The sequence below is a fragment of the Octopus bimaculoides genome, chromosome 15 (genome assembly GCF_001194135.2).
Source record: "Octopus bimaculoides isolate UCB-OBI-ISO-001 chromosome 15, ASM119413v2, whole genome shotgun sequence".
Taxonomy (NCBI): Eukaryota; Metazoa; Mollusca; class Cephalopoda; order Octopoda; family Octopodidae; genus Octopus; species Octopus bimaculoides.
The window spans coordinates 51080328-51093219 of record NC_068995.1 but is presented as its reverse complement, the minus strand read 5'-3'; the positions used below and the strand labels follow the sequence as shown (position 1 = coordinate 51093219).

The window sequence follows — 12892 nt, the reverse complement described above, 5'->3', positions numbered from 1 at the left end:
ATATATATATATATATATATATATATATATATATATACACACACCTCTATAATCGAAAGATTTTTAAAAAACGTAAACGTCACATATAGGTGCTAGACAAAAGACTGATTTATCCTTCACAGAATTCCGCCACAGAAATTCATACAAATAGCTTTCAAAAAGCTGATCGGAAGTTTCAAATTGTCGTCGGAATTTTTCCCTTGACTCGCACCCACATTTCTGCCACGGTCTGTGTATGCACGTCATCTCTAGGGACCACAGATTTGTGATCGCGATGTAAGATCGAATGGGTGTAAACATCGTTGGGGCCTTCATTCTTCTTTGTCAGTGGTTCTCAAGCGGGGTCCATATCACTAGCTTCGCTAGACGGGAGGTGGGGGTGCACTTTTAAAGGGGCAGTACTTTTGGGTCTGAGGGCCGCCCCTGGCGGCTCACACTCTAGGTACACTAGTGGTTCATATGACCCTTGATGGGGGAGGAGTGTCCATATAAGATTTTGTTAAAAATAGTGCCATAAATTGATTATACTTCTACAATACACAAAATATTATTTTAACACTTATTTTACATAATTCCTAACGATATTTAATTATAAGAATATAAGATCGAATGGCTATGAGGGTTCAACAGAGTAAAACCGGAATCAAAGTGGTTGACAGGAAAAAAATAGTTGAGCACCACTGTTATCTAGGTTCTCCAGCCAACACTGGCACCAGGTAGGATCCACTGCATCGTTAAATGACGCAAAATATCTTACTATCTGTTACTTTCACCACAAAACATTTCCCGGACCTTTGCCTAATTGCACTGAACAGCCCAATGGCCCTGGTTCCATTGACCCCTGAAGTAATTTCGATGGAAATATTTCTCTTTGTTTACATCCACAAGCTACTATTCAAATCAAACCGCTGTTGAGGATTACGGATAATTCCTTCTTCGCAAATTTCTCTGCAATAATTGCACCAACCGACGCACCTCGTTTGTATATCCGGATTCCCTGGCAATGTCTTTCTATGGGAAGTCGTAGGACCAACAGCAAATTAACAGATTTTACCGTTGCCAAATCAGCTTCCATGACGAATCGACTTTTTATTCTTGCAAATGTGATGGTAGTACCACACGTTGCCATTCATGTCGGCATGGTTAATTAAACTACAGTCCATATCGTATTGATTATATGTATAGGAATTTCGAATTAATCGACGGCATACACACCGCTGAATACATGCCCACGAATCGGGTATGGTACGAGCAGGGTGAGTTAGCGTACAATTCTTAGCAATGACCTGTATGGCTTCAAGGATTTTAATCGCATACACAGTGGTACGGGTAGCAAGTCCAAGACGCATGATGGTTGTGTTGTAGGACCTCCGTAATTTTGTATCCGTAAGAAAGTGCTTGGAAAATTATAGTTTATCGTCTTTCACTTTATATGATGAAAAGTAATGTGAGTAGTTTGTCCCGGAAAGTATATTCTAATTCGTTTAACTATAAAATAAAGAGTGGGTACTTAATAATAGCAAGATTAACAAAAAGTAATTAAATCTTGGTAACATAGAAACGACTACTTTTTCAGAAAAGTCAATATTCGTCATCGTTTTTTTTTTTTTTTGTTTTAATAATATTTGATTCCAAGACATGCCTTGTCGATAAAACTGATGATGAACAAAGAGTAAAATCCAAGAGTGAAAGAAATAAGAGAAAAGAAGCAGGATCGAGAGAGTAAGATGAAATCAGAACGAAACGTGAAGACAGAAAGACGGAAGAAGACTGAGTGTTTTAACATCAATGTAGCAGATAAATCACATGACCCGCTAAGACGGCGGCGAACGTACCGCGCAAACAAGTTTATCCGCACAATAGTCTAGATCTGTGTCGACACTAAAATCTTGAAAAGTAAAACCGACCAAAAAACTATCTGATAGTTACAATGGAACTGCTTAATAATAATAAGAATATTTAGAAATTCGTTCTTGACGGAAATTCAAGGTGTTAATAATTTTCTTTTTAAAGAAATACTTTTGTGTTAGTCATATGCGCATTATTCTCACTCCGGTTGACCCGAGTGAAGAGGTGGAGGCTGTACGTACATGACCGGGAGGTAGTTGATTCAAGAAGGTTTACGTTATATTTACACACGCATACACATATATGTATATATATGTATGTTCATATATATAAATATGTACATATAGACTGTGAAAGAGGATTGCGATTCTCTTTGAGATTTTTGAAAGTTAAAAAAAAAAAAGCGTCTCCCCCCCTCCCGCAAAAAACAACACAAACTGGATACTTGATCGTGAAATCTACATATAAATGGAGTGTCCGCATCTTGAGGAAAGTGCAAAAATCACTGTGCCCTCTGTAAAGTCAGAAAACCTTCCCCAGCAGTTTACTTGTTCAGGTAAAGTGTCAATGTAACAAAAAAAAAACCGCAAGCCTTTGTTTTGTAGCAAGATCCCAAGCCTGACATTAAAATAATTCCCTAAATACAGAGCACTGCCACCACCATCAGTAGTATCATAGCGTTATTATTATTATTATTATTATGTGTGGAACCGGCTTAAAACATTTCCTCTTGACATCTCATGTTATGCTTCGTTAATTTCATTACTAGACATTCCCAACCAACTTTAGACATGTGCTAACTGCAACATTCATTTCACCGAATTTTTAAATTTACGAAATCTCCCTTCTTTCATTGTTCTTCGTCATCATCATCATCATCATCATCATCATCACCCTGATTATTTGATTATTATTATTATTATTATTGTTGTTTCTTCTCTTTCGATCGCTTTCCCCCCTTTTTTTAAAAAAAATATTTCAATTAATTTTTAAACTGATATAAAATTACCCATTGTATGTTTGTAATAATCTAATTTTTTTTCTTTTAACAGTTTTTAATTTTTTTTTCTCTCTGTTTGTTACACGTGAAAGATTTTTTTTAAACAACCGCTATGGATGATTGAAACAAAAAATCTTTTGGAATGTTATTTCTTCATCATCACTGCTAACAATTAAGCTTTTGAATAACAGAAGAGATAATCTAATTCACTATGTATATATAGATATAGATATGTATATATGTAGTTTTCTAATTATCAGTGGCTAATTTGATCATTTTTCAATATAATGAATTTATTATGCTAGAAATAGAGAAAGTAATAAGTTTGAGAAGTGTAAGAAGGATTCAGGAACAACAAAGAGAACACTTCGCACTGTTTTGAAATATTGGGAAACGGTGTAATCGTTAAAATCCTCCCTTGTTTATTTATTCCATTTTTACAGTTCACCAATTAATACCTGTACAACAACACGAAATGTACACATGCTCTTCATTTTATTTTGTTTTGTTTTTAATTTAATTTAATTTAATTTGCTTTTATTTTTTAATGGAGATCAATTTTGTGTTGATTATTTTCAAGATTCGGTTACGATTCTAAGTAAGATTTTTTTTTTAAAGTTTTAAGTAGTAATTGGAATTAATTATATTTTTGAAATATCAAGGGGATAAAAATTGAATTTTCGTCTAATTTAATGCATGCGTATAGCTAATTAATTAATTAGGATTGTTTAATGTGTATATCTACTGTTGGCAAGTGGACAGTAATTTTGACATCAGGATGACAGTTAAAAAGCATAAAGCTAGCTTGCTACCTTATTCACACACTTTATATAGTCCCGCTTACATTTTTCTTCTTGATTTCCTTTTTCCCCTCTTCCTTATTCTTTTATGAACTTTAGTGAGTCATTGTCCCCCCTCAGGGGGTTCTCGTTGGACAAAATGGCCCCAACTATCCTTTTCCCCTCTACCACGCTCAGCTAGCTTGCTTGCCTTTTAGATTGTCTTCAAGCCAAGAGAATTTATTTTCTCATTATACATATATTTAGGCTGTCTTATTAGCATTTAATTATTGATTTGCGTATTTAAATGAAAGCTAAAATAGACAATGGATATATTTGTTTGATAACACTGCTGTTGTCGCTTAGCTCCTTTCCAGCCATGACCGTCTCATTTTTTTAAAATTTCAGATAGTGTATTATTAGGACAACATTATTATCCAATGTGTTTTAAAACAGTAGGGAAAGAAATTTGGCTGTTATTTCTAGCATGGTGGACAATCATATAGAGGCTCGTTATAATTACCGTTTCGTTGTTTCCATTATGTAAAAAAAAAATTATCAATAATTAATTACACGTTGATAACATCTAGACAATTCTAGTGAAAAATAAAAACGAAATCCATGTTAAAACCCAACAAGCTCAGTTGATCGACTACCTTCTTCAGCTGGTCTAAATTAAAACGAACATTCGGTCACTGACTCCCCACGAAGGAAAGAAACCCTTCCTTTATCTCCTCATAACCGACGCCATCTATTAAAACACACACAACAGCAAAGCTAGCGAGGGAGCCTCAACGCGGTCGCTCGACATTCTAGAGATAGCAGTGAAATCTCCAACTCGCACCCTCCCGTCTTAAATATAGAAAAGACGCATTAGATAATGTAGTCCTATATTATCCTTAAAAAGATAGAATGGCCACGATTGGAATGCTTTCGTCATAGATCAGAATGGGGAAAAATGTTTTATCAGCTGTCTTCCTGCATTCCCGGCCAGTGCTGACCAACAACAACGTATACAGCGAGGAGCTTCTAACGTAGTTTCTCGACATGCTAGAAAGAACTAGCCAAATCTCCTTTAAATCACCCCCGTCTTAATATATAATCTCTAAAACGGCAAGATGTCACGGTTGGAATGTCAGTGATCATAGATCTCGATCTGGGCTGAACAATAACACGTACAAGGGAGCTTCCACACGATCGCTTGACCTGTAGAAATAGCAGCCAACTTGCCCTAAAACGTCATTCTGTCGTCTTGACAAAGAAAAGAACGCATTGGATAATACAAGTTTCGACATAGCTCTAAAATGTCGAGATGATCATGGCTGGAATCGCTTTGTTCATAGAAAGGTCGGTCGTATCAGAGAGCTGACCTGGAATTAAATAACAGGACCGCGACGACTTAAATCCTGCATGTCCTTATATATAGATATAGATATATTCTTGTGACATTAAAATAATAAGATTATAATTAAGTAAACACGTGTCGATCGTGTCACTACGTTGTCGTTCGACCTGTTAGAAATAACAGCCAAATGTCTCAAATCACGCCCTGCAATCTTGAAACAAAAAATGGTGGGGACATATTGGAAAATTCCCGGGCTTTACAATACCTGGGGTGAGTGCGAGAGAATAGATACTTTGATCAGGGTTTGTTGACCTTGAGCTAAACAACTACTACATATACTTTGTATGTCCGAACATTATTATTATTATTATTAAAGCTGCGAGCTGGCAGAATCGTTAGCACGCCGGACAAAATGCTTAGAGGCATTTCGTCCGTCTTCATGTTCTGGGTTCAAATTCCGCCGAGATCGACTTTACCTTTCATCCTTTAGAGATCGATAAAATGAGAACCAGTTGAGCACTGGGTCGATGTGATCGACTTATCCCCTCCCCCTAACTTATTGGCCTTGTACCAAAATCTATTATTATTATTAAGGCAGCGAGCTGGCGCAGTCGTTAGCATGCCGGGCGAAATGCTTAGCTGCATTTCGTCCGTCTTTACGGTCTGAGTTCAAATAACGCCTAGGTAGAATTTACTTTTCATCCTTTAAGTATCGATAAAATAAGTATCAGTTGAGCACTGGGATCGATGTAATCGACTAGTCTCCTCCTTCCCCACCAAATTTCATGTCTTGTGCCTTTAGCAGAAAGGATTATTATTATTATTATTGTATTTTCTATTTCAATCATTTACTTGTTTATTGTTTTTGTCTTCATACACAGTTCCCTTCTCTCTTCTCATTTCATATCCCCGGGCTGTTTGCTTACCAACAAGGGGGGGGGGGTTACATTGCATGGCTTTCAGTCTGATCTATAATCTCCCTTCTGTTCCATGTGGATAAAATATATCCAGGAAGAATTTATTTTTTGCCTTGATATTCTCTCTTACAAGGGCACACTTGATTTGGGGTAAGCTTAAATTTTAATTTGCAATGTGATCAAATATGTCACATTTTCACCTTGGGAAGCCTCTCCACCACGGTTCCTTCCTAACCAGGTTGTGTAAGATGTCTTTTCAGTGGGTGCGACTAAGAGGGAAAGTATATATTACACTTTATTAAAATCAGAATAAGATTATTAACTTACCCTTAAAAATAACTTTAAACACACCAAGAACTTTATTATTGCATTGTACTATATAACTGGTTCAATTTTAAAAATGAATTAGTTATATTAGGAAATTTATATTTTCATCTCCAGATGTTGATAATACTTTGTATGAAGAGCAAAAATTAATCAAAAATTTCTTGGAGGTGCAAGGTGTAGAAAAGGTTAGGGAATCGTTACACTATGCGGTTGCATAACCTGTTTAAAATAGCTACCAAATCTGTCAGAAAGCACACCCTACGTTCTTAATTACGGAATGATACACACCTTGTAAGCAGACAAACCCTTCCTGAGCTTCAAAGTTCAATTCAAATAATGAAAATATTCTAAGGGAATGGATGGACACCATTTCAGTGTATTTGACCATTTGTCTGAGGAATCAGGCCTGAACTGGTGCTTAATATCAACAATTTGTTCTCATGCTTATGGTTTATCTTGGAGCAGAAACGTAGATGGTTTGCTTCTTGAAATTTGGTCTTTTGATGGGTTTTGTTCATTGTTATTCTTGTTGCTTGGTTTCTAAGATAAATTGTTTGGTTTCTTCAGCTCTGAGTCAGCTCTCATTGAGTAGATCCATGATCAAAAGCATTCCAACCGTGACCATCTGTCTTTTTTTTTCTCTCCCCCCCCTCTCTCTCTCTCTCTCTCTAACGCCGTATAAATACTGGACCGCAATTTACAATGTGTCCCCACACATTTTTTAAAGATGGAGTGTAAATGAGGGCGATTTTGGCTGCTATCTAAAAACAGTTCGAGCTTGGTTTTTGTTGCTGGCTGCCGATTTTTTTATTGTTCTGGCCACGATGGTGGGAAAGTTAGTATCCTGCTTAAGTTTGTGAAGTTCAAGGTAGAGGAGAGAGAATGAGTAGGAAGATCCCCTAAAACTGTCAGTTATACTATTTGGACACTGGCCAAGCTGAAATTTAATCTGGAAGAGAAATCATTAAAGAAAGAAAGATAGCTAGTATCATTTTCTTCTTTTTTTTTTACATATTCTTTGCAGACCTTATTTCTTAATGGCTGAATTGCTTGTCTGAAATACATTTATTCTTTACGGGCCAACGAGAAAGCCTCTACACGGCCGCTAGACATGCTAGAAACAACAGCCAAATCTCATTGTTGGATAATGTTTTCCTATACTCACTTTCAAAAGGATGAGATAGCGTTAAGTGGAATGCCTTTGATCACAGATCTGTTCAATCAATGCCAATCAATGTTCTCAGTCAGTACTTCTTAATCTTAATGTAATTCATTGCTACTGTCACTGGATGACGTAAAAAGAGAGACTGTTCTAATATAAACAGAAGGTAATTTTGCGCAGTAGTTTATTCATGTTCTTAACACTATCCAATCCAGCCTGTGGCTTCTTTTACATATTTCTACGAACTTGCGTATCTGACTTAATTTTTTTATTCTTTATGGAAATGACTAAAGGCAAGGACTTAATATCTTTTATCTTTTACTTGTTTCAGTCATTAGACTGCGGCCATGCTGGAGCACCGTCTTGGAAGAATTTTAGTCGAACGAATTGACCTCAGTACTTATTTTTAAAGTTTGGTACTTGTTCTGTCAGAGACTTTCGTCGAACCGCTAAGTTACAGGGACGTAAACAAACCAACGCCGGTTGTCAAGCGATTGTGGGGACACGCGCTTGCTTGCACTTATATATATATATACATACACGACGGTCTTCTTTCAGTTTCCGTCTACCAAATCTACTCACAAGGCTTTGGTCGGCCCGAACCTATAGCAGAAGACACTTGGCGCAGCATCAGTCATGTTTCTTTCTGTTCATTGATCTCAATGTCCTATTCGTGACGATTAAAAAAAAAAAAAATAGAAATAGCGAATCTGAGTTAAATATTTTATTGCTAAAATCAGAGCATTCTGTGATCTCACAACGCCCTTCAAAGGTGCTGCTTCTGCCCATGCTAAGGAACCTAGTCTAACCAATAACATTAATCTTTTAAGAAATCCATCGTTGATGGATTTATCCTTAGTATCATTTACTGAGGTGAAACATCGTTGATAAAGGCATTAGATTATTTAGTTTTGTTTCTCTACGTTTCTGAGCTCAATTACTGTCAAAGTTATTAAAATAAGTATCTATTTAATTATTGAAGTCAATTCGGTTAAGTGTAAATAACTGTTCCCTCGTATATTTGTATTTGTGATTTTGTGTTGATGTTTAAAAAAAAATAATGGATCTGGAATTAAATATATTCTTGATCTTTAATGATCCAAGCTTAAAATCCTTTGAAGTTCTTCCGAGTGAAAATTTATCGCAGTATCGTTATTTAGCCGGTCGTAAGGCCATTTTTGCTGGCTAGGAATGTTAATGTTACTTTGTTTTAAAACCAGCTCTGGAAAGTTGAAAAGCTGAGTTGATATCTACAAAGACTGAACCGCAATGAAACACTAATCTAGATACATAATAAAATATGTATTATTGAACCAACAACAAAGCTTTTTGCGCGTTGCTTGGCCTACTAGAAAGACTAGTCGAATCTGGTAGTCAAGATATACCTTACAAATAAATAAATAAAAAGGTATTGTCAAGCTGGAATGCTTTTGGTTTAACCCTGCTGGATCAAGTCTGGCTTGGATAGGATAAACATTTACATTAAACCATGGGCCACCATCCCTTTACTCACGAGCGACATTTATTAATCGTGAATGCTAAAGTAGATTCATACTTTTATTTTGAAAACGTCACCCTCTAGTATTATGGCATTTAGTTCGGCATTGGTGCAAAAGGGCAGGCGGGGGGAACAGTTCTGATATCAAACTTCATTGTGTTGTGTGCTGTGAATATTGTTTTTGCTTAATTCCATGTCAGCCTTCATCGAGCAAACCCATGATCAAAGACATCCCAACTGTGGCCATGCCATTTCCCCCCCAAATATAGTGTATCTAATACTACATGTCCTTTTTAAAGATGGTAGGCTATATGGTTTGAGGGATATTTAACTGGGTTTTTTTTCTAGTGAATTATGTAGCGGTATAAAATTACCAGCGATATATTGAATTTTATCAAACCAAAGGCACTCCTTAAATAAAAGAATCTCTTGTTTAAGACGACCGTCTTTATTTAGAAGCGTGAAAAAAAAAACCTACCATATAATAGCATTCATCTTTTTTCTAAAGGCTTGTTTTATTATGCATCATTCGTATTGAACATGTTTCTTTCATTCTGAATGTTGAAAAGCATCACGTTTGAAACTTGATATAATACACTAACTAGATATGCAGTGTTGATCTTGTAGGATAGACTAGCTTTGAAAGAATTTATAAGACAGGAATAAATATAAAAACACGGAGAAGAGAAAAAAATAGCTCTTGCTTCTTTTTATGATTGATTATATCTCAGATTTTCAATCCAAGCTGTTTATTATACTTCCTTAACCCGATTGCCATCATTACTTGATGCCACTCGAAATCCTAGACAACCCAACAAACACGACTAAAAGTTGAAAAGCAGGTTTTATTTTATTCCACCGAACGTATGATTTTCCTTTTTTTTTTTTTTTTTTTCCAAAATATATTTTATGTAGTTTTTTCTTTTCTTTCTTTTACTGGAGATGATGGTGAATGGATTTTTATTTCAACAGCATTTTCATACGATGTGTCGCCTGTCAGCACTATTGGTGTTTCATTTATAAAACTAGTGAAAAGGTTTAAGATGCTTTAATATTCTTTTATACGTCTGAGCTGGGTTGGTGTGATATTATTATCCTGTGTTATTAGTGTTTAGTTCAATCAAGTTTTATAAAATATTGAACCACTGTCTTCAATGCTCTTTTTGTTAGTGATTTTAAGGAATAGAACTCAATGACATAATATATTGAAGTCCTCTGGTGATTTTGCTTTTATTATTACTATTATTATAGTGTTATTTAGTGGGTTTTCCTGCTGTGTAGAAACTACTGTTGTTATTTGGAAATGTTCCAGTGTTTTTTCGGCTTCAATTGTATGTTTTATGTCTGAAACCGTAGCTTATCCCAATATTTCCTTAATAACTTGCATGACGTTTCCTTTCATAATAGCCAAGCCTTCTCGTCTTGTTCTGAGCAGAGAAATTGGCATTGTTTTTAAGCCGTGTTAAGGTTGAGATTCTTAAGGCGAACGAAGGAATATTAAAATTTTTTTTTCTTTCTCTTCCGATATCCATTAATAATGTACGTCACAAAGCTTCCGTTCTCTAATTTTTTTAAAAACATTTTATGCCGAATTAACAAATTATAATTATCTTATATGCTTGAACAAGTAAAATGCTCGGAGCAAGAGACACTCTTCAAGCAGTGAGTCGAGACAAACGACGGCTTGCTTTCTCACTTCACTTTCACTGTTAATTTTCCTGGGGAAAAGCATAACTGCCACAAATTCTAAATTCCATTATGTTTCGTGTTTAATATGTAAGGTTTTTATGCCGTTGTTGTTATGACTACCAGTGACGTTGCAGTTCTCTGGTATTGTTTCCTCTCCTCTGCAATAAATGTATTTAACTTAGTTTCAATGTCTGTTATAATCTCCAACTTAACATTTTTGTTTATTTTGCTTTCAGTGTGTAAAACAGAAAAAAGTCCCTGGATTTGTCTATGTTGTGGAGTGGTTAATTGCGGCAGGTAATATTCTTTTGTTTCATATCTTTTAAATTATTTTCGAGCAGTTGCGGTTCTAATTCTACAAGTCTTTATACTCAATTAAATCAAAATCTATATCATAACATCGGCGGTAGAACTAATTTATCGTTATAATTTATTTTGCTTTTTTTTTACAATATTATGTTTTGCTGTAAGGTTACCGTAGCCGTCTTACATAGTCTGTACCTGGTTTCCAAGATGGGAATTTATTTTGAGTTAATTACCAATACATAAGCGTTTTGTGTAGGGCTTCTACAGTTTCCACCGACCAAAATCATTTGCAAGGCATTGGAGGCTTAAGTAGAAAACACTTGCGCAAGGTGCCAGGCAATGAGACTTAACTCAAAAGCACGTGGTCGGAAAGCGAGCTTCTGAATTACACAACCGTGTCCATATTTTCAATTCAAAACAGATTATTAGAAATGTTGATTTAGTAAATGCATTTCCTTTATATTATATATTCGCCATGATAGATCGCTAGCCACTAAACCTTTTTCTATTTTCTATCCCTGTTTATTTCTGTGCTCCTTTCTGACGAAGAGCGTAGACTCGAAACGTAAAAGACTTTCTCACTTCCTGAGCGTTAAACTAATACATCTGTTTGTTGTTTACACACCCGTTTTCGCCTTATGTTTTTTTTTTGTAAACAGTGTTAGTGTCATTTATTAGCACTGAGTAAAGTGGTGTTAGGAATAGCATCTGGCCGTAGAAACCAAGCTAAAACAGACTATGAGACCTGGTGCGGCTCCTGGCCTTGCCGGCTCCTGGCCTTGCCGGCCCCTGTCAAGCTGTCCAACTCATGGAAAACGGGCGTTAAATGATGATGATGATACACACCTGCACGCACACTTATAATGGTGCTGAGTGTATTGGAAGTCCTCAACTTCACTTCAAACCAGTTTCATGCAACACAGTTTTTCCACGGACAGTGGAATAATGCGACTGAACTACAATAATGTGCATAATATATAATTTAATTATTACATATATAATACATAAAACACCCTGCAGACAGCGATAATCAATAAAATAGGAATAAAATTCCTCCTCTGCGGCCCGGTGGTTAGGGACCCCTCGGATAACCTACCTACCTGCCCCTCCCTAGCACCTGTCTCCCGAAATAACTCGTACCTCACACCAACCATTTCTCTCGGCCCTTCTCCTTCCTCGGTCACGCGTTGCACCTCGACATCTCTCGTTCAATGCGATCACCTCATCTACTTCCTCTCTATAACCTTCGAACGTGTTCACTTCCACTTATCGTTACCTTACTTTATTCGTTACCACCATAAAGTTGATCAGTTAAGGCTGCGAGCTGCGCATTCGTTACCGCATCGGACAAATTGCTTAGCAGTATTTCTTTCAATTCTTTATGTTCTGAGTTCAAATGCCGCCGAGGTCGTCTTTGCTGTTCATCTTTTCAGCTTCGATAAAATAAGTAGCAGTTGAGCAGTGGGTTCGATGTCCTCAACTAATTCCTTTCGCCAAAATTTCAGCCCTTGTGCCTAATGTAGGAAAATGTCTGTCGGTACCAGATAATTACAATTTACAAGATCGAGTCCAAAGCTTATCGATTGCGGAAGATTTGAACTCAAAACATGAAAAGATGTAATGAAATACCACAAGGCATTTTGTCTGACGCTCTACCGATTTGCCATTTTGCAGTATTGATTTCTTTTTATATAGTCACAAGACTTTAGATTACAAGGGTTTAAAAAAAAAGAACCGCGTCAGAAAAGAATGCAAATGGCTGCTACCGGAAGCAGTCAATTTACTAAAATCTTGAATACGGTGTTTTACTTTAAAATTTATTAATAAGGGTAGAAATTGATATTAATCAATTAAAACCAGTGGTCTAGTATATTAAAACAATCCGAAGATTAAAATTATAATGATGTTCTCAAACATGTAAATTAGCTGCAAAAATTTATTAACTGCAGAGTTATTTCCGGCCTTAGCGCGCCAGATTGAAGACATTTGGAGGGATACACTGAATGTAATTTGTAGAACTC

At 36.1% G+C, this 12892-nt stretch overlaps 1 protein-coding gene across 4 annotated transcripts in view; it reads left to right on the top strand.

Annotated features, from left to right (window-relative positions):
- The first annotated feature begins 1618 nt into the window (after nucleotides 1-1618).
- Nucleotides 1619-12892, top strand: part of LOC106870813 (ubiquitin carboxyl-terminal hydrolase 3) — a 73094-nt gene continuing 61820 nt past the window's right edge. The window contains exons 1-2 of one of the 4 annotated variants that reach the window (XM_052973339.1): nucleotides 1619-1989; nucleotides 10802-10862. Coding sequence is in view for 2 of the 4 variants with exons in the window: in XM_014917031.2 (XP_014772517.1) it covers nucleotides 2317-2404; nucleotides 10802-10862 (149 nt within the window). In the remaining 2 variants the exon portion in view is untranslated. The other 3 variants (XM_014917031.2, XM_014917030.2, XM_052973338.1) reach the window with 3 other exon arrangements.